Source organism: Oryzias latipes, chromosome 8 (genome assembly GCF_053564925.1).
Source record: "Oryzias latipes strain Hd-rR chromosome 8, Olatipes_Hd-rR_3.1".
In the NCBI taxonomy this organism is placed as follows: Eukaryota; Metazoa; Chordata; class Actinopteri; order Beloniformes; family Adrianichthyidae; genus Oryzias; species Oryzias latipes.
The window spans coordinates 19,323,059-19,344,719 of NC_136244.1; the positions used below are offsets into that span (position 1 = coordinate 19,323,059).

The 21,661-nt window shown below is 38.5% G+C and overlaps 1 protein-coding gene across 5 annotated transcripts in view; it reads left to right on the forward strand.

The window, feature by feature from the left end:
• The first annotated feature begins 3,609 nt into the window (after positions 1-3,609).
• The window catches only part of col5a3a (collagen, type V, alpha 3a), a 42,768-nt gene continuing 24,716 nt past the window's right edge, over positions 3,610-21,661 (forward strand). The window contains exons 1-10 of one of the 5 annotated variants that reach the window (XM_078951678.1): positions 3,610-3,727; positions 3,845-4,001; positions 11,369-11,533; positions 11,846-12,059; positions 12,249-12,411; positions 18,828-18,947; positions 20,026-20,424; positions 21,083-21,199; positions 21,308-21,427; positions 21,521-21,574. In XM_078951678.1, the coding sequence (XP_078807804.1) occupies positions 3,920-4,001; positions 11,369-11,533; positions 11,846-12,059; positions 12,249-12,411; positions 18,828-18,947; positions 20,026-20,424; positions 21,083-21,199; positions 21,308-21,427; positions 21,521-21,574 (1,434 nt within the window). In that variant the 5' untranslated portion in view covers positions 3,610-3,727; positions 3,845-3,919. The other 4 variants (XM_011478058.4, XM_078951681.1, XM_011478059.4 and 1 more) reach the window with 4 other exon arrangements.

The window sequence follows — 21,661 nt, forward strand, 5'->3', positions numbered from 1 at the left end:
ATCATTGTTAGAGGCCAGACCATTCCAAAGAGGTGGAGAACAGGATGGAGGAGAGCAGGCTGTCTTCACTTAGATTTCTGCAATAAAACATGCAGAAAGGAACACTGCTGTATAAGAAAGTTTGCAGGCGTTAAGGAAAACAGAAGGAACATGTTGCATTTGAGTGTCACGGATAAGGAAAACCTCCCTGTAAGACTTTTTTACATATATTCTTTGGTACCAAGTTACTTTTAAAAGTCTTAAACCTCATTTTCTAGTGTTTCTCCATTACATTATTCACCCTTCTACATGGCCTTGCAGGTTATTATAACACAATCGCTGTAAAGTAACGAGAGAGAACATATCAGTTTAAGCAAGAGTGTGGCAGCTGATTAGGTTTATTTGATCTGTTGTTGGAGCAGCTCATTTAACACACATGGTGCTTAAATGTTAATTGGCTTAGTCTCCCTTCTCTTTAATGATCATAATTATCCCTAGACTGCCAGTTTGCTTTACTTACTGGCCCAGTGCAAAGCAGGAAATTTCCAAACATGCTTCCTGTTGTGTCAAATGCACCACAACTTCCTTTAGTTTCAAAGATTTACTGACACTTTCCCTTGTATTTTACAGTAAATGTACTTTAAAAAAAATCTACTTTTATTATTTACAATATTTGTTTTGTTTTGATTACATTTTAGGTGTAAAAAATGTATTGTTTTGTAAGGATGTAACAATTAATCGACTCAATCAATGAATTGATTTTCCAAAATCTAGATCAGGTCTATTGTTCTGATTAGACAATAATACATTTTTGGGTTTATTATAAAAGAAAGTGGCTTAATTTTAATTCCATATATGCAGAAAAGCATTCATGCAGTTTAGCTACAAAATGTTGTTGTCAATCTAATTCTGCCAAATAAACGTCCTCTGTCCTCTATCACATTTCAATAAAGTTGTCTCTCTGCTGCTCTGCGCTTTTGTTTGGGGAAAAGTACAGCTTCCTCAAAGTTCTTATGTAAGAGCACTCTCTGTCTGATGTATGGACATAATATCACAAACAGTTATTGGCTGGCACAGTCGTACTTTTTGATCTGCAGAGGTGCTTTCACATATCATAATTTTTCGAACTCCCGAAAGATAGAATAAGATTTCTTTTCTGCAGCAAAAATGTTTTATGTGTGCATATTTGATTGTTAATTCACCCTAATTTCTCCACTTAGATTACCATCATAAAAATGATGGAAAATGTAAAAAAAAAAAAAAAGCATCTCAAAATATAGGCAGACATCTCATACTGAATCTATACTTTCTTTCTTTTCTTTTTGGCCAGATATAAAAGTCTAGTGCTTCTTCCTTTAGAACTTTTTATTGTTCTCTAAACAGTGCGCACACTCGAAGGAAAATCTGTCTTATCTCACTCTAATTCTTGCTTCTCTGCAGTAGGTTTCACAGTAGAGTCTGAAATGCAAAGAGATAACTGATTACTTCACTTCCACCCTCATGCAATGATTAAATAACACAGTATGTCCACAGTCATTTATCAACACAGATTTACCTGCAGAGAGAGACTTCCAATTTGAAAGCCATCACTCATGTGAAATAAATGTCAGCCTTCAACACAGCGAGCATCATTTAGCCACTTGCAGGATTAATTAAGGAATACATAAACACACATGAAATGCTGCTGAGAAAACAACACCCTTTAGGCTTTTTTTTTACCTCCAATTCCAGTGATTGATTTTCTTTTCTATTTTTTTTCCATCCACTAGACTATAAATAAATGTCACATTGCATAATGGGCATAGTTTATTATTGTGTTATTTCCATGTGATTGTGAATGAGTGCAAACTCAAGCGGGTCTGCAGGTTTATGCTAAATGGCAATCAGGATAAAGAGACTGCCAGCATGGTTTGAGCTCTTGCAGGTTCTCTTTTCATCATTTAAATGGGTTTTCACCAACTTGACAAATAGAGTCCATTTACTATGGAGAGTGAATGCAAAATGACAAAGCACTGATATGAAGCGACCATCTACTTAATCTTTGCCAGTTTTTGAAATGTCCTTTATAATAATTTCATGTAAACAGTTCATTTTTAGAATGTAACTAACTTTGGTTGCTAATGTGTGCATATTTAGGTTGTACAAGTTTGATAATGGACACAAGTACATAGCACATACTTTGAAACTATTTCTCACAAAGAGCTCAGACTGCACCGTGAAGTCTTAGCAACTATCTGCTAAGAGCTGGCAGGAATGTAGCCCTGACTCTGGCTGGCTAACCTGTGAATGGACACAGTAAGAGTTGAGATCTATCTAAACTTTGTTGCTCCTTGGGTGTTTTGTCAAGTTTTCTATAGATTTCTCTGGCCTCCCTTATGCATTCAGCATTTGTGCTTTATGTAGAAAATATTAGATTTTGAATAACTGTTGACATTTAATTAAAATCGTATTTTACTATGTTCAAAAATGTTTTGAAATCCATCAGTTTTATATATCATATTGAAGGTCAAAAGGTGAAAGTTATGATTGCATAAGACGTGTCCCTCCTGTCAGTGAAATTCCACATCAAATCATTTCTGAGTGACGCTTTGCTTTGGTTTGGCATATTAACGCCAGGCTCTTTCTTCTTCTTTCTCGTCACTCTGCTCCCCTGAGATGGCTTCGCTCCAGATCTCTGTTCACTGTGATTTATCTTCCCCACTACTGTGCAAAAGCTGGTTTCTTGGACTCTGGAAACATTAGATTTAGTAATTTTCCAATTAGCAGAAGTCTTTACATGTCTTATCACAGAGCAAGTCTCAACTCAATAGGTTTTTTCCAGGAATTCATTATATTTCAGGTAGATGGGATTCATTTTCCACAGGGGCTCAACAGGCAAACTACATGTTTAAATGGGGATCTGTTAGGGCTGTCCTCTTTTAGATGATCTTTGACTTTGTTGAGACATATAGATTCAGATGCTAAGCGGAAAATGTTTTCAGCTGATCATAATATATATGCCGCATCATAGGCCATTTCTGTTGGTTTGATGAATTCTTTGCATAAGTAGTCAATCTGTGTTGCACAGCAATAATAATTTTCTAAAATACTCAGAAGTCAATTGATTGCATTGTAATGGTAGTTGCCTATGCTTTGTATAATGGGAGCTTGAATGTCATCTTCAGCCAGAGTTTCTGTTTCAAAGCTTCTTGGGGAAAAAACATAATTGCAAATACATATGTATAATTGTTTGATTGTTTTTAAAATAAAAAAAAACAAAAAAAAGTTTCTGCATGGTAAAACTGAATCTTGTTTCTTTATTTCTGAAACATGCAAGATCTGACTAGAGATCTGTTCAGCTTAAGAGTGGACAATGACAAATCTTCCTGATTTTTGGCTTCAGGTGTGCCTGCAGCTAAACAAATCAAGCTGACCAATCATGCATTGCCCTGCTCACAGTCAATAACCTCCAACCTGAAGGGATTCAGCCTGTGGCCTCACTTTTCAGGCTCCAGCCTGAACACACCTTGCATGGTGGTATCTGGAAAAATCAAGACTATTGTGTTCAGGAGGAAGACTGCCGAGCAGTACATCACCTCTGAGGTTAAAGACTGCTCTTAAGAGCAGAGACCTAACAAATTATCTCGCGTAATAAAGGTGATTTACGGCAGAGTTCTCCGCCAGCGCACCGCTCACTCATGTGTCTTAGCGCACGGTCACGTGGGGAAACGAAGAAGGAGGAGGTAGAAAACGGAGGGAGGGAGTGATGGTAAGATTGAATGAGAGAGATAGAGCAAAACTTGGACGAGTCATCACAGCCTAACTTTTCCCAACAATCAAGGAAGTGGACTACACGGCGTCTGTGTCTTTCTCCGCGCGTTTCTAGCAGGTTTGCACAAGCAGAACGGGCTACAGTGAGAAGCAGTGGCTGCAGAAGGAGACGGGGGTCCCTGCTTAAAGGATGGACCACCAAACAAGGACCACGTCTTGCTGGACAATACTTTTTCTGTTCATCCTACGTCCCTTAGCGACGAGTCAAACTGGTAAAGTATCGTCAAAAAAACAACAACTGAAAACAACATACCCTTTGTTTTATGGCATTAATGGGTTTATTAAAATAATGCTGTCACCTTATTGTACGAATTGTTGCATGCATTTTAATTCATATCTTTAGTTTAAGTAAATATTAATATTTTCCTCATTTTTTTAAAATAATTTAAATGTCTTGATTTATTAGTTTTTACCCCCCACCCCCCACCCTCCCCTGGTACTTGACTCTGTTTAATGATGCTGCTGCATCTTGTCCAGGGGAGTTGCTCAAGGCTATAGTGTTAAAAAAGTGTCTGGAATTGCTTAAGGAAGTTGCAGGAAAGTCTTGGAAGTGTGCAGAAGCAACAGCAATTATTCTGGATATCTATTGCGCATGTGCATACAAAACCCGAATCAACTGTTGCGTTCCGATCGACCACTTCTGAGGTTTGGATCCTCGCGCGTCAGGCGGCAGGTGTGGTCAGGAGGGTGAAGCACCCCGTGATGTCATGTTGGAGTTTGCCTGTGATCGACGTCAGTTTACCGTGAAAACGTTTAACGTCTGCTCGAGAGGGAGGAATGGCTGAACCCTGGCTGAAAGGATCACAGTGGATTAAAATTCCTGTCATGGATCTGTTTAATATTCCCCCATAAGTCTTTGTGAATGCGCTTTGCAAAAACACTCTTGCTCCCATGTTCACAATAATTCAGGCCAATATTTGCCACGTCTCCTTGCAGGTTATCACATCAGCTCCTATTTCTTGGTTGGGACTCTATAAATTTAGAGCTCCACAACTCTTTTCATTTCTTATGTGTTGACTTTGGTCACTGTCAAACAGATGTGGCTGCCTGACTGTCCTGAAATCCACTCTGTCTTCACTTCTAAAGATGTTCACCACATTGTAGTTTTTGTCCTGTTTCATTACTTCCTCTGCTGACTGTCACCCACACAACCCTATTCTTTTACTCTCCACATATACTGCAATTCAGAAAATCCCTGTGCGAGCAGTATGCCTCAACAGGAAAGGACAGTAGATGTTGCATTTGCTTGACATGCACACATGTTGAATCTGGCAACATTTGCTGGACGGTCTGGACCTCGCAGACTGAAATGAAACAATGAAAGAGAGACGTGATTGTGAAGACCCAGATCATATTTGGGGGGCACAGTGGTGGCTGTGTTTGCCGTTAATGACAGGCTGTGCAGCAAGAAGCTGAGACGAATTGAAAGTGAATCAAACATATGGTGGTGCAGATAACCAATTTTTTAGATATAGGCTTGTGGTTGATGATGCCTTTGTGTCTTTAGATGTTGTGCACAAACATGTGTGTATTACAATCAACAAATGTTTTCCTGTGTCTTCTCTATGTGTTTGAGAAAGATGAGAGAGCACATTGTATTCGTATTTACAGACAGGAAGTGAGACATTCTTGTGGAGATGCACAGCTATTTTTTTCAGTCGGAATCTTCTGTTGTGTAGCCCCAACCCATTTGCGTTGTTTTCTTTTCTCTTTTTTGTTTTGTTTTGTTCTCTATTTCAAAGTCTTATTTTGAAGAATCTCCATCTTTTCTTAAACCATCATCTCTGACTCATCCTTGATGCATTCTATGACAATGGGATTTGTTGCTTTCAGGCTCCTTGCTGTGCCATGGTCAATCCTGGCAATCCTTGCCTCCTACAGGTTCCTATGGGATGACCAGAAGTTTTTGAAATTATGGACAAAGAGGAGAATTAAAGAAACCTGCTAAATTTGGCAAATTAAGATTAAAAAAGCTAGATTCTGTAAAATGATGCCGCTATGATCTCTAAAATTATCTCGTCTAACTTCTTCCCTGACTTTTTGATGAGCCAAACCATTTGGAATTCCTCCAAGTCTTTAATATGCTGAATAGATGCTTAAACACTTTGTGGCGCCTGACAGCATCTATAGTATTAAACACATCTGGTTTCCAGAAATTCCCTTCCCCTTAGGCTTCATGGCTCCATCTTTCTGATCACTGGAAGCTCCAAGCAGCTTTATCTGGGACTACTTGGAGATGCATCCTGTGGAATTGCAATGAGCAGACATCAGAGGAGCGTACTCCCTTAAAGTATCCTCTTCCTCATGGCCCTCACCCATCAAATGCACTTGAAGAAGGCTTGATGGGTCTGTAAACTTAATATTGTGATCCAGCTGGATGTGGACTGGATGTGACGCTTATGTCTGGGAGGATGCCATGTATGGTGTTCAGCTTTGATTTTGGCAACTCTTGCATTGAAGTTTGGCTCTATAATAACTGTCTTGTCAGACTCTAAATGACAGCTTAGGGATGGGACTTGAATAGGCTTGTATTCCTGAGGTGTGCATGTGAAATGGTGTCTAAGAACTTGTTTAAATGACTCTGGTTTGGTTATGTTGCATCGTTTTTGGGGTCTGCAGTAATTTCTACAACCTAATAGAAGTCGTAAAGGACAAATCTGTGTTTTGTTTCTTTGTGAAACTCTTGTTCGGCACAGGGCCGTGAGGGGCAGGTGTTTTCTCTGTGGGCCAAGCAGCTTTTGGCCTGTCAGCTCATCATGCCGTGAGCAAACATGAGCAGTCCAAGCTGTTGAGAGGGAAGAATGTGGTGCTGATGCAAACTGGAATTAAATGACCAGACAACACTTGAATCCTCTGGCTAGAGCACAAAAATGTCACTGACAGCAATTTAACTGACATCAATAAAAACAATAATTTTTCTAAACTTTCCAGATAGTTAATATGTTTTCTGTTTTTTTAACTATAGTTTTCACCTATTTTATTAGCATTTGGCATTTCTAAGTAAGAAGAAGATTTTAGCAGAAAAACAGGTTCACTGCATAAACATTTTTTTTTGCTTAATCATGATGTAATCATTTGTCAAATTTATAATTGGAAATGTTGACATTTCTGAATAGTACTGCAAAGTTCAAATGTCAAGTCCTTTCCTCGGCTTATAGCAGGGTGTGGCTCACAAGACTATGGGAATATCCTACTGCCTACTTTTCCTGTTTGCTTCATTTCTTGTTAAAATCCCCCCAAGTCCCAGATGCAATGGCTTTTGACAGTATAATACTGTGCGTCTGAGTGGATTTTTTTTTTCCAGGCAAGGCTTGGAGTGTAGGTGGTGTGAGTCATAAAGCATGTCCTAAGAGACATTTGCTTAAGAACACAGAGAACACATTATGTCCATGTATGACTGAAATCATGCTGAGCAGTGTGACCTCAGGGCATGAGGAGAAAGGCTCAAGAGCCACAGACGACATAAAGAGGAAGACAGTTTGGTGGCATTTCTGGGTTATAGAGCAGAGTCTGTGTGATGGGTTTCTCAGCTATTTCTGCCAGGAAAACTGTGTTTGTCTCTGTAGCATGATAGTTGTTGCTACGTAACAATGCACAAACATTTATTTCATGGCTGGCAACTGTAAGTGCGTTTTGTACATTCACGGGAATGCCATGATGATCAGAGTCAAATTTAACCATCACATGCTGGAATAGAATTAATGGATATTTTAGTTCCTTACAAAATATTTTCACCTCTGATGGGACGGGAAAACTCCCTAAATCACTGGTCCTGGGAGGTTCTCAGATTATTTTTAAGACTAGCTGATCCCTGGCCTTGGAGGATGGGAACATCTTTGTTTTTGTTGGCCATGTCCACGTATGCGTTAAAGTTTAACTTGTCGCTTTTTTTTTAGATTCCTGTTGAAGAAACATAATCTGACAGGTGAGGTGAGGACATGAATGCTACAGGTAATGAGATGCAAGCTAAACATGTTTAAACAGTCAGTGCTGGAGGAAGAGGCTGCTGCATTTGGCAAAACTCAAGCTGACTAATGGATCTAAAGCAGAGAAAAGATTGTCTTCTTTTTTTTAGGGACCATTAAACAAATGCAAACTTTATTTAATAAATTCATTTTTTGATCATATTTTTTTCTTCATCAAGTGTCAAGAGAGTGGCCATTGTAAAAAAAGAAAGGAATACCATATGTGTTTTTTTGTTTTCAGCAGTGATGGATGTGTTTCTTATCCTAATTTGGTCAAACTATTCCTTGTCAACTGAATGAGTTGACCAATTCTGCCGAATGCCTATCATTCTTTGCACATTTAATTGCAGATAATTGTAAAAAGTGGTTTCTGCTGCTTGACTCAGCATTTTGCCTCTGGCATGGCTGTCTGCTCAAGTTGTTCTTGTGGTTTTATGTTTTGTTGGTCAGAGGTCAAGGATCTCCTGTCTACCCAGAGCTGAAACCTTTTTAGAACACAGCAATGCTTTACTTAAAAAAAAAAGTACTTCATCTTACAAGAGTATTTTCATACATAATCAATAGATGAAAGGAATCTGTTTGTCTCTTCAAGTTCATTTTTTTCAGGTGATTCTTTTATTCGTAAGACATGATAAAAATCCAGCAAATCCAGCAAAGTTATTTGACTTTTATACATTCATATCAATCTAAACGTTTGTACATTTGTGTTCACAGATCTGTTTAATGTCAAGTTTGTAAACAAGCTTTTTCATTTCACTTAAAGAAATTTCCCGGTCAGACACAAAAGAAGCATTTAGTTCTATGAAAGTTGAGTTCTATGAACTCATTTTAATCATAAATGATTTGTCTTGTGATGTTTTGGAGATATTTTTAAGTTTTAAAATATTGTTATTATTTTCTAAGATGAGGCAAATATTTTCACAGCTGTAAAAAATCTCAATTTTTTTTCCCACACACACACAAAATTAGATGGAAATTTTGTAACAACAGTGTAACCACAGTCTGCTGCATCATATCAGACACAAGCTACTGAAAAAAATGATGACCACATAAAAGCATTCCTCCATTTATTATTTTCACTTCTACAAGTGTTTGTATCCAGTTGACAGCAATGGTTGGTTTACTACTTTGTTTACATCAGTGTTCTGACTAACTTTGAAGATAAGCATACTTCAAATATGGGACTGATGCATCAGTCATAGAGAGGATCATACTGTGATCAAATGTGACAATATGTGCATTCCAGAGGTCATAAAGAAAACACAATGATTCAATTGTTCAAATATGCCACAATGGGATGAGCAAAAATTAATTCAACAAATTACATTTAAATCTGGGAAATGTCTGACAGGAATAAATTAGATGATCAAAGAAAAGAAACCAAGTCACGGCTTATTCAGCATATTATTCGTGGTTCCATTTGAGCAAGAAAGATTTAAGACGAAGAAGAAAAATCCTAACAAATAACTAAGACTTCACACACAAAAAGGTTTATTACAGAGATAAAGTGAGGCAACTTTGTCATAGAGCTCACAGTAATGGTGTTTTGTGCGCTTGAGATCCTCAGGATCACAAAAGCTTTTTCAGTTTCATCAGTTTAACAATATATAATAAGATGATCGGAATATAGTAAATTAGCAGATTTTGATTTGTTATAGCCCACATTGGTTTAGAGCAGGTGTACCATTGCTGAAATGCTGACGGATCAGAGAGGAAGCTCTTAACAGTTGGAAACTGTGTCAGCAATGACTGACATGTTAAATATTTAAGTCATGCCAGGGACTACAGCGGATAAAACCCTCAAATAAACAGAAGGAAACACTATTGGCTTCCTAGTTTATTGTTTTTCAAATTTTATATCTGTTAATAATAATCTACATTATTCTGTTGTTTATCAACTGCATAAATCCAAGCTTTTCTTTTTTACTTTTAATAATTCAGAAAGTTGTGTTACAATAAGCACGTTAACATTTCTTGTCTTTTACATTTTTACAGTGTGTTGGAAAACAAAAGATGCATAGAAGAGGTCATGCTCTTAACTATTTTCTTGAATTAAGGTACTGTCAACTAAATTTAATAAAAAGAAATGTTAAAAAGCGACCTTATCATTCATTGTGTTGTATTAATTTTAATTTTGTTTTATACCCAATCAGTATTTTTTGTTGTAGCAGTACTTTATTTAAAATGAGATTATTCAATAGTGATTAAAGGCATATCAAATATTTGGGCTATGAGTAGCTAGATGTCTACAGATGGTCCCTATTACAGTGTGACATTTGCATTTTATGCATTTTCTACGTTTAAACAAAGATGCTTCTTATTTTCTAATTTTCACATAGTAACAGTGGTTTTCCAAACAACTAGAATCAAACTTGTTTTCAGTCTTTTCACACGAGAGGGGAGTACGTTTGGCAAATACTGCCTGCTTAGCAAATAATAAATAATGTAATAAAAAGTAATTCCCAGTTTTTCTGCAAGCATCGTCAGTCCACTTTCTCTGTTTAATTAACAAGGAGAAGAAAAGGTGAGCTGTGGGCAGCAGGAGCTGCAGGAGGCAATTCAGGTTTAGGATCCTCATTTGAGATGCCTGGAATGCTGTAAGTGCTGAGTGGCTCTTTGCAGCAGCTGGTCAGAGACCAGCTCTGCACAAAGCTCTCATCCTTAATAATGCTCACGACAGCACTTTATCAGCAAAAAAACTGAAATAATTACATTTTCCAAAAAACAAACAGTATTTACTGCACAAAATAAAACCACCAAAATAGTACTTTTTATTGATTTTGTATCCGTAAGAGACAGAACTCAACAATAGATGTTTTAGAACTTTTTATTACTCTAATGTCAAAAAACATTGGTTGTGATCTGTTTGATTCTCCTAGTTTATATGCAGAATGTCTGGTTTATGTGTAGATTTGTCGAAATGAAAGATATCAGCTGATCATCAGAAGTGTTTCATTTTTTTAAAACAACTTTTTTTGATGGTTGGAAGCACAAGTTGCTGACTTGCTTGGGGATATAGCCATGAGAATGCAGGATTCTTCAAAAATAGTTTGATTTATTCATCTCTCTTTTGGGCCAGAAGAGGATTCAGTTGGTGACAAATAGGACATGGAGGGGTTTGTTGGGGCAGGTGTCAGCTGTCAGGTGTGTGCTACTGAAGGATTATTGGTTAGACTGTGTACCACCCCTACCCTATAATAAACCCTGCAGAAGCCTGGCCACCTGCCGCCACATCTCAGTGGAGCTTGTCTCTTCCGACTTCTAGGAAGCAGGAAGGCACCACACTTTAAAAACCAGCTTCCAGCCACACTAAACCCTGCTTTTCAGCTGAGCCAGACAAAGGAGGGCTGTCACATTTGTAAGATTTGGATGTTAAAGTGGCAGGAGCAAAAGAATACTGCTGCCATCTGCTATGAGCCCTACTCCATCACAAGTGTTTCAAAGAATTTTCTGCTCACCGCTAGAAATGAAAATAAACAGAAGGCAAGAAATAGACCTGTTTCAAAGCCTGTCGAGCAGCGCTTGTGGCATGAAGTAACTTCCATATTTTTTCCGGGATCTGCTCTGTAAAAATCGACAGATGGTTAATTTATTTTTCTCCTTTCCGTTCCCAGCTGATCCCATTGATGTTCTGCGAGCGCTGGAGCTTTCAGAGAACATGGAGGGGGTGTCCTTGGAGGCCGGTCTCTGCACCAGCAGGAGGGGCACCGATGAGACGGACATGGCTTACAAGATCAAAAAGATCCAGCTCAGCGCACCCACTAAACAGCTATTCCCTGGTATTGGCTTGATATTTTTCCTGAAAATCCACATACAGAATATCTATTTTATTCCACTTGAGCAATAAAATGATTAAAGATCCACCAAAAAAGGCAGAAAGCACTAAAATATATGGTGTTCATGATGGATTTTGCTCTCAGTAAAGTCTTCAGAAATGACTGAACTCCACTTTCTTCTCCTTATCTTTATCCATGTTTCACTAGCAGCAGGCTGTCTGTGTGTGTTATAAAAATGTCTGCTCCCTGTTGAGCTCTTCTATTTATGACTTAACAACTTCCTCTCCTTTCCTCTCCTCTCCTTGGTGCTCATAGATTCCAGATTTCCTGAGAATTTCTCTCTGATGACGACTGTTCGAGCTAAAAAAGACTCCCAAGTCTTTGTGCTTTCGGTGTACAACGACGAAGGGGTGCAGCAGCTGGGGCTGGAAGTGGGACGATCGCCTGTGTTCTTGTATGAAGACCAGCATGGGCAGCCAAGTCCAGATTTATACCCCATCTTCAAGAGGATCAGCCTGGCTGATGGAAAGTGGGTAGTAAGAGGTCGTATGAACTCCACTGACCCAGACATCTGTTCATCAGAGCTGCTGACACATGACTAAATGCACTCATCCTGATATTCTGTAATCTTTTAGAAACGTCTGAGTGGACGCTGACATTTCTGGTGCCAGTCTGGGTTAAATCTTAACCTGAACTTTTTTGTCCATTACTCTTCTAGATGGCACAGGATAGCCTACAGTGTGTTGGACAAGACTGTGACCCTTCACCTTGATTGTGAAAGGGTAGAGTCGGTGGAGCTGCTGCGAGGGGATGGCGCTGTCGTCAGCACAGATGGAGTGACTGTGTTTGGAACGCGGCTGCTGGATGAAGAGGTTTTTGAGGTATGCCGTTATGAAAATGATTAAGTCTGTGAAAGCAGTTGCTCATTTGGAAGCACATTCTTATCAAGTCCTGGTCTGTTTGAGTGTTAGTGTGGGCAGTGCTATTGCAGGTCTGGTTGGACAGATAGCGAGATTAGGTGCTTTTGATGTGCTATCTGCTGTGTCCAAACAATCCAGCCAATGGAGGGATAATGTACCTGGCGTTTTAGCCAAATAATCTGACAAAGCTCAGAAATCCTTTCAGAATTTTCAATTATTTTTAATTAATACCATAATATTCATATGGGATTGAATATTTATGTGTTCCCATAACTGGAGTGATAGTTGGGTTGTTTGTTGATCCAGTCAGAGAAGTTTTTTATGATGCAGTTGTTAGTCATTTCTAAAGTTTAGTTTCCCTTTAATTTCTTCTCACATTGAAGATCCACTCTAATAAAAATACAAATGTTTTTGTTGTTTTTAACATGTTCTTGCTGGGTTTTTTTATGATGGAAGATACGTATAAAGAAAATTAACCTTTAAATTACATTTCTGAGTATTTATTAATTAAAATCCTTTTGAATCAGATGAAAAAATGCCATTGGAAAATTCTTGTAGAAGTGACATAGCATGGCATTTTTTCATCTGATTCAAAAGGATTTTAATTAATAAATACTCAGAAATGTAATTTAAAGGTTAATTTTCTTTATACGTATCTACAATCGGCAGGCCTGCTCTGCTACATTCTGATGCATCCACTTCCAGACAAATAAATTCATGATGTCTACGTTTTCCTCAACTGAGCTGGCCTCTGGTTCAAAACTGTATGGCTGGATAGCTCTAATATTGCTCGCCGTTTTTGGTTTACCGGTAAGTTTATACAGTTTATGTTTGGGATCGTAATGTGTAATAAGATAGTGGGAGAGATTGGAAACAAAGGGATGATGGGTAATGGGGCAAGTTTACACTGTGCCAACAGTTCCGCCCACAATTCAGAGGTGAATTTCTAATGAACTACTGCCACTAAGCAGAAACTATGTCCAACATCCAGTGTGTCAACGACAATATCAAACATTTAAAATCATCCAGGTTGGAGCAGTTTTTGGAGCAATTCTATCTTTGACTTTAGGACAGACAGCATTTATTAGCAAAACCCACTCAGGATGGGGGGGTGGCAGGGCTCCCTCTTTTTAGCAGGTGCTAAAAGAACAAAAAGCAGAGGAGATAATGATATACATCACAGAGAGCAATGCAACGGAAGTCTTCTGTTCAGACTTGCCTAAACTCATTTCCCTTTGATAGTTAGCCCATACATGACACATTATCCTTGGATTTGTCTTTAAAGACCAGGTGACAGGTGATGTATCGCTTCATCCTGGCCAGGACTCTTTCTTTGTGGAGTTTCAATCTGTTCTATTCCCAAAACACTCATGCCAGGTAGATGCTAAATTAGTTTTAGGAGTAATTTAGGAGTAAAGTACGGAGGGGGCTGTGGCTTTCTGATTGAGTTCAGGGTGTAGCTTGCTTCTTGGCCAGTAATGGCTGAGATAGACTCCTGTAACATTCAACAGAAAAATGAATACAGACATACTGGACTGATGAGGTTCTTTTTGGCTGTAAATACTCCAAGTTAATGAGATTGTGCATAACCATTTGAGCATTAAAGCATCAATAATAATCATAACCTGAATGTATGCAGTCTGGACATGTATTAGCTGGGAAAAGGTATTGCGTGTCTAAAATGTGAATAATTGTCTTTATAGCAAACTAAAGATGCCTCAAATTAAGGCAAGGAGGGAATCCAGTTTCTCTTCTCTACAGGTTTAACCTTCACCGTCAGTCATCTTTTGTATTTGCCATAACTATAGGCAATCCCTTACCCAGTGTCACTCCCAATGAGGCTCCACTAAATCTCTCACCACCAGCATGAAATTAAGATCAGCTAAAGCTTGGGATGTCCTCAGGGTTCTGTGTCTGCTCAGCAATGAAGCAGGGAAAAAAGTGCAAAAGAGTTTTGCAGTGAGTGGTAAGAGGTGTACAGGCAAGTTTGAAGAACTTCGTCCCAGTCTCCTGTCATCCAATTTTCGCTGGGAGCTATTGTATTTTACCCTCAGAAAATAAAAAGGATACTATTGTGAATCTTTGCTAATATGCTAATTACTAGGATCTTTTGGGGCTCTTGTTGAGATCAAGGCACTAATGTGCTACAAGAGAGCTAACATTTATACATTTTCTGTATAAATGAACGTGGATTTAGAGGAAAAATATGTTTACCAAGTAAGGTATAATACTTTTCCTTAAAAAACAACACATTTTACCAAAAACATTTATCAAAGGTTCGGTTGCCTTTTTACCCTGCCACATGTTTGTCCTGTGCAAACCCTCCTAAAACTGGTGCAGTTGCTGATTCTCTGCTTTCTTTTTCTGCCCCTCAAATTTCACATTTCAGAGCATTAGCATTAGGATTCATCTGGGGACCTCAATTTCTGTCCCTAAAAGACCAGATTCAAACATCCGTGCAGATCTTGCATGCTTTACAACAAGATTAATTGTTTCCGGTAAAGAGGGCTCCTAAAACAAACCAGAGGTTGAGATCCCCTTCTTTGAGCAGCATCGTCTTACAAATTCACAGCCTCTTCAGGAAACTGTTAAATAAAACATGCTTAAGTCGACCGTGCTTTGTTTCAGTATAGTTTTGCATTCTTGATTGCACATTTGTTTTCTTTGTCTAAATGTTTAGGCTTGTTGTTGTTTGTTTGAAATATGCTTTAACAAAAAAGAACCACAAATGTCTTTGAAACAGCAATTCAGCATAATATTGATTATACAATTTTTGTTTACATTTGATTACAAATCAAACAATCTCCAAATATAACAGAGTTCATTGTAATTGGATATTTTACCAAGTAATTTTAAATTGTGATTCTTTTAAATATAGGTATTTCAGAAATGAATTTGAAAAAAGGAAAAACAATTCAGAAGTAATATATTTTTATCACACCATATTTTGTATCATTATTTTTGTGAAAGAGTTTTGTATACATGTATCTCCTCCATCTTCTTGATTGTTTACATGTTGATGTTCACATAAGCCGCCTGAAGTTTCTTCCCTCAGTAGCTTCATGTTACCAATCAGCTGCTTTAACACATGCTGTTCCGGTTTTATCTGTCCTGCCTGTCACACAGTCACTGGCTTACTATTTTATTTGAACATTTTATGTCCAATTTGAACTGAAAAATGTGTTTCCATGTAGGCTGCAGAAAACTGCCATTCTGGAAATGACTCAGGGCCTTTTCAAAAACCATCAGATGCCCTCATTTATCATTCTATGTGCAAGATCATGATGATGATGATAGAAGATTGATGGCTAAGAATATCCAGAATATTAATGAGATCTATCATAAGTTTTTTGGTTGCTTGTATGGAAATGCTTACATATTGTTAACGTTTCTTTCTCTGAATTTTCCTGCAGGAAAAAAAAATAAAAATAAAGTTTTTATGTCTTTTTTGAGTATATTTAATCATCGCTGTGGCACATCGGGGGGGGGGGGGGGGGGGGGGGGGGGTGTTAGCAGGACGATTTTTTAGAATCCGTTCCCAGGCTCTGGTTCTGGGGGTGAAGCCATGTTCTTTCTGGCCTTGTTCTCCCACTGTGGGAGCTTAGTGTGGGAGCTTTGGGACTGTGGTCAGCCTCTTATGTGCCCGTTGCTTCCAGACTACGGATTTTTACTGTTTAAACTCAATTTGTGCTTGCATTTGCAGTAAAAACTAATAATAAGTGCTTCTTTTTGGCTGTTGTGTGGCCTGTGTGCCTCCAATGAACAATGGCTGCGTAAAAAGGATCCAGGCCCCTATTTATTTGTCTGGAAAGTCTTATCCAATTTATATCAATTAGCACAGGATTTAAAAAAAATTGGTTTTGGCACAGCGTTTTAGTCATGTGGAAACAATGGCTTACTATTTTAGAAAAAGAACTAGCACAGACAGACTCCAGGACATTTATTCTGTCAGCGTTTGTTTGATCATGTTTGGCCTCAGTAAGGACATCCAGAGTTTGAGGTCAACCTTCTCAGTAGTGGCATTAGTTGTATTACATAAAATCAATTGAGCTATTTTTTATCCTTTTGGGGAGACACAGGCTCACTTATATTACCTTTTCACAAGCATCAAGAAACAGCAGAGCTGTTTCACTAACCAGGCTTAGCTAACAAAGTCGTGGATGGTTTGTGTAATTTGTGAAATCTTTTGAGGTTCTATCTTTTCCAGACAGAGTTGCTTTACCCAATTTTACACTCTTGTCATATCTTTGATGGTTCACAGAGCCACTAACATGAATTAAACTAAAATGCATGTTTCTAAATAACAGAATCTTCCAAGCAGAAACAAGAAAATAAGAAAGACAAAGCATTACCTTTGATGTGAAGCTGTAATTGGATTAGCTCCTTTTAGCTGTTCTGCTCGCCTCTTTGTCTGTAATCTTTTAGTGCAACAATTTGGCTTTTGGCAACAACAAAAAAAGTAAAACAGGAAAGGTGGTTACAAATGTCTTTCATGTTTGCTGTATTAGGAACCAAACCTACATTGAAAAACCATTCCTAAGTTTACAGTTCTATGCAGTCTTTGCATTGACATGCATTGCTGCTAGAGCATGATGCTAAAAAACACAAAAAAATCAGTTTAGTAACAGAGTAGCAATGTTCTGATATTTTCTTACCTCTGGCCACTAAAAACAATTATAGAGATTGCAGTGGGACTTCAATTACCACTGCCATCATGCAGTTAATCCAAGATTAGTTCTCAAAAAAGGCTGCTTAGCACTCCTTGGGTACATTTGTACAGGGCCACATATTTACAATGATTTTTCAGTAAAATAGATTTCTAATGTTGTTTTTCATTAGTTTAATTTTTAGAACAGTAAACTAATGGCAAATGCCTGGTGTTAAAATCCCTATCTGTGTTAATAACTCCTGCTTAACTGACTTTTTCATGATCTTTGAGGTCATCTCATATAAATTTGCACCAGCATCACTTTTGCTTGAACATCAAATTATCATTTAAAATCAATTCTGTTTGGTCTTCCTTTTTTTCCTTTGTCTAAACAAGAGCTGAATCATGCAATCCTATGCCCAGGGTTTTTCCATTAATTAAACTTGACTAATGCTCATCACTTTGTCCTGGCTGGTCTTTAATTGGCTCGCTGCACAGATGCCTTACTGTGGCCAGCTTGACCTTTCATAGTCTGGGTACTGAGGACTTCAGGCATGCTGAGTGTCATGAAACGGACGTGCTAAATTCCTAACAAGGTCATTTTTGGAAGTTATGGAGAGGCTGTGCTGCAAAGTCATGATAAGAAATACAGCAAACTCATACTTTTGATTTTCCTCCGAATTTACTATTACATTCAAATGTAATATATCTGATTGAATATTATTTTTAGTAATAAATAAAGATTATTACAATGCCATTTTTAGCACTAATTCAGGAATTGTGCAATACACAGGTGAAAAGTGTAAAGACAGTAGAACCAGCAGACTCCTGACTTCATGCTATATTGCTGTGTCATGTATGTTTTCTGTAGGCCTTCTTTAAGCCATGTCCATACCAGGCATGTGTGGCGTGTTCAAGAAAGCGCTGAACATGGGTTTCTGAACACAGTTTTAGCATAGGTAATCACACAGGTCTATTGCTGCCCAATCCTACCTACGGTTAGAAGAGGCTTGGTGCGAAATGTTGAAGCGGTGCATGCATGTCTTGCGAATCTTGCTCCAGGGCCTTTTTCTTTCACAGCTCTGTTCTGATAAATGAAAGACTTGGTTTCATAATTCCGGCCAGGCACAAATTGCAATTATACATTTTTCCTTTATGATCGAATTTCAAACGGTTGGCACTTCTGTGTTTTGAAAAGGACGCGACCCATATGTCAGTACCAAATCTGAGTCCCTGATTGATCAAAGTTCAACTGGTTTAACTTTGAGTGTGCGTTCAATTCCCATGCATTTGTATGTATATATTAAGAACCTTTGTACGATCTTAAAAAACTTGCGTAGAGACCAGTGAACACAAGGGTTTTAAACAGGGAAGCCTGAAACGCGCATGTACATGCATTTACATTGACCTTTCATTGGAAGCGGTTGGTTGGATGCGGGTTTCCAAGCCTGGTGTAAACGTAAAATTAGAGTCTGAGACGACTGTGAGTAGAATCAGTCCCACTATCTATACAATCCCAATGTCATTACAATTTGGTTTGCATCTGTCCGAACTATTCATGTATGGCATATATATACCTAGATGGTCAATCTTCCTGTGTCTATAACTTCCTTTTACGATGGACTGTGATAAAGTTCAGTCCAATATGTCTATAAAATATGTCTGTACTGTGCAGAAGTTGCCGTTCTTGTTTGTCAATGCTTGCCTAAGTTGACTTACTTTGTTTCAGGGAGACATTCAGCAACTTCTCATTGTGGAGGACCCCCATGCTGCTGCCAACTACTGTGCAAACTATATGCCAGACTGTGACTCTGCTCTGCCAACCATCAGCCAAGTTTCAAAACAGGAGGTCAGTACTGCCACAAAAAGGGAGAGTGTGTGTATGTGTATGTGAGGGGCAGGTGGCTTTTTCTTTTGGTGCACATTTTAATTATCACCAAAAAATACAGTTTTTGTGTAGCTTAGATATTTACATTTGCTTGTCTCTTTCATTGAAATGTCTCTCTTTCTCAGAGGTCCTGCATTTAATAAAAAGACAAACGTTTACATCTTGCACCCATATCCATTTCCCTCCAGCTATTGAACTTGGCCTGCTGAAGCCCTTGCTTCCTGCAGCCAATAAGTGAAAGGAGGACAAGCTTACATATAATAGGATCTGTGAGTGCCAAAAGTGTTTTCAGAAAGACACTTTAAAGATGATGACAAAATAGGCCAGATGCTAGAGTTGAAGTGTCCTTTAAAGATACGGCCAACATCAAAGTATTTCTAATATCTGGATTTTTTTTTTTTTTTTGGCATCACACTTATTTCACACACCTATAGAAACTGTGCCAAAACCATATAACACAAGCTTGATATATTATCTCCTCCTTTCCTTTAGGCGTGTATAAATCCTGTGATGGATGGAGGAGATAAGAAGAAAGGAAAAGTGTGTGTGGGGATGAATTTCATGGGGTTATTGTTATATTCGGCCTTCGTGGCTTCTGCACGCGACTCATTACATTAATGCTGGTGGTATCACCAAATGATGACAGAGTGGGATCGAGCACTAGAGTGTGAAACCATTTCAACAGCCACCCAGCTTACACTTATCCTACTGCAGGTGCACAATGAGCTTTCAGTGTGTGGCAAATCAACATTTTTCGCCTGCCTCACTTATTTCATTTGTCTCATTTGAAGCCATTCCTATTACAGAAAAGCACCATTCTATTTCAAGGCCACTTTTCTTTGCGAACAAATGTCACTTTATGTTTTGTCTTGGTTCTTTACAGCTCAGTAGCAATCACAATGGGATGTCTGACCCTGCAAAGGTGTCACCAGGCCTGAAGCAGGCTGTTTCCATTACTTGTGTTTTTATTCACAGCATTGTTTGTTTTCTCTCCCTCCTCCACCTGTGCCCTCGTCTTGCACCCTGCCTCTCATGAAAGAATGTCCAGCTTGAGCCTGATGCCTTGATGCAAAGTGACCAGCCAGCTGAACTCAAGGAGGTGTCTGAAAGGGACAGGAAGGGCAAAAAGCACAAAAAGAAAAGGGGCAAGGGCTCCAAAGGCAAACGCAAAGGCAAGGGCAAAGGCAAGAAGGGGTCCAGAAAGAGAAAACACAAAGAGGAGGAATCTGAAGGAAGCCTCCTCAGATTGTCGGAGTTTCAGTCTCAACAAGCTTTTCAGCCCACACAGCTGCCAGAAACTAAGACCACTGAGATCAACTTTCCCACTGAAGCATTTGACCAGACCATCACTGGGGTGTCCACAAACAAGCCTGATTTCACAACTCAGGCCCCCACTGTGGTGTTCAGCACTGTGCCTGTCACAAAGGTTACTGAGGAGGTAGACACACTTATCTGTAGAAGAATTCCTTCTACCACTTGTAGATCTAACCAGTCACCACCTGCTAACCATAGAGAGCACCCCTTCTTCTGCTCACCTTAGTTGTTTTGTTTTTTTGCACCACTAACCAGCACCATTCTAATCATTACCCCCTCTTCATAACTATCAGAGAAAACCGAGACTGTATCCTGAATAAAATGCTAAAATTACTAAACACTATGATATTATAAAGTAAATAATATACATTTTGCTTTTGATGATGATGATTCAAGGTAATTGCTGTAAAATAAATAATACCTAAATTAAATCATTTGTACCATAAACCAATCATTTTTAACATTTACCTTTTATAAAAATCAACAAGGACTGCTTGATTTTTATTTATTAATTTCTTGAATGTGTTTGTACCAATTCTGTTGCAGCTGCAGTTGCTTTCAGACCATCTAATATACAAGAGCTAATTAAAGTTCACTGCTCACCTGTCCTTCCATTTTATGGTTAACCAACAATTTTCCATTAAATCCACCTCTCTTGTTGACTCTAATGTTTTTTGTACATTGCAAAATTTGCCTTCTTGGTGAAGTAGGGTCTGCCTCAAAGTGCTCTGTGCTCCCTGGTTGACTGTTTCCATGACTCACATCTCAGTTTTGGCATGCAGGAAAACAGACTGCTAAAGGAGCCGGTGGTAGAGTATGGGGATGACCTTTACAAAGACCTGTATGACGATCTCTCAGTTTCCACAGTAACCGTGCGCCCAAATGGGACTGAGTATGAGGTAGGTTAAAAGCCATTACATGACATACGTTCAACTTAGAACAGAAACACAAAAAAAGTTATTTCTGTACTCAGCATTAAACTCAATGGCTTCTCTCTGGATCTTCAGCAGATGCTTGAATATGAAGATTTCAGAAATGACACAGAGTTAGAGTATGAAGAGTATGAAATTATCGAGGATGACTTTAACTTTGCAGAACGTGAAAGAGCCGAGACTCTGAATGTAGAGGTAAACCTTATGTTTTCTTTAATAGTCATATTCTGATTGCTGCAGTCAAGTGTCTTCTGATCATTTACATCTGTTTTCTGATATTCATTACAGAGAGCTCTCAGAGCAGAGAAAGGGCAAAAAGGAGAACCAGCTGTTATTGAACCGGTGAGCTGCTAGAGGCGTTTAATAAATTGTACAGTTGCTCTAGTCATGATCCTGAAAATTACTAGATACTAGATACTGAGTTTATGC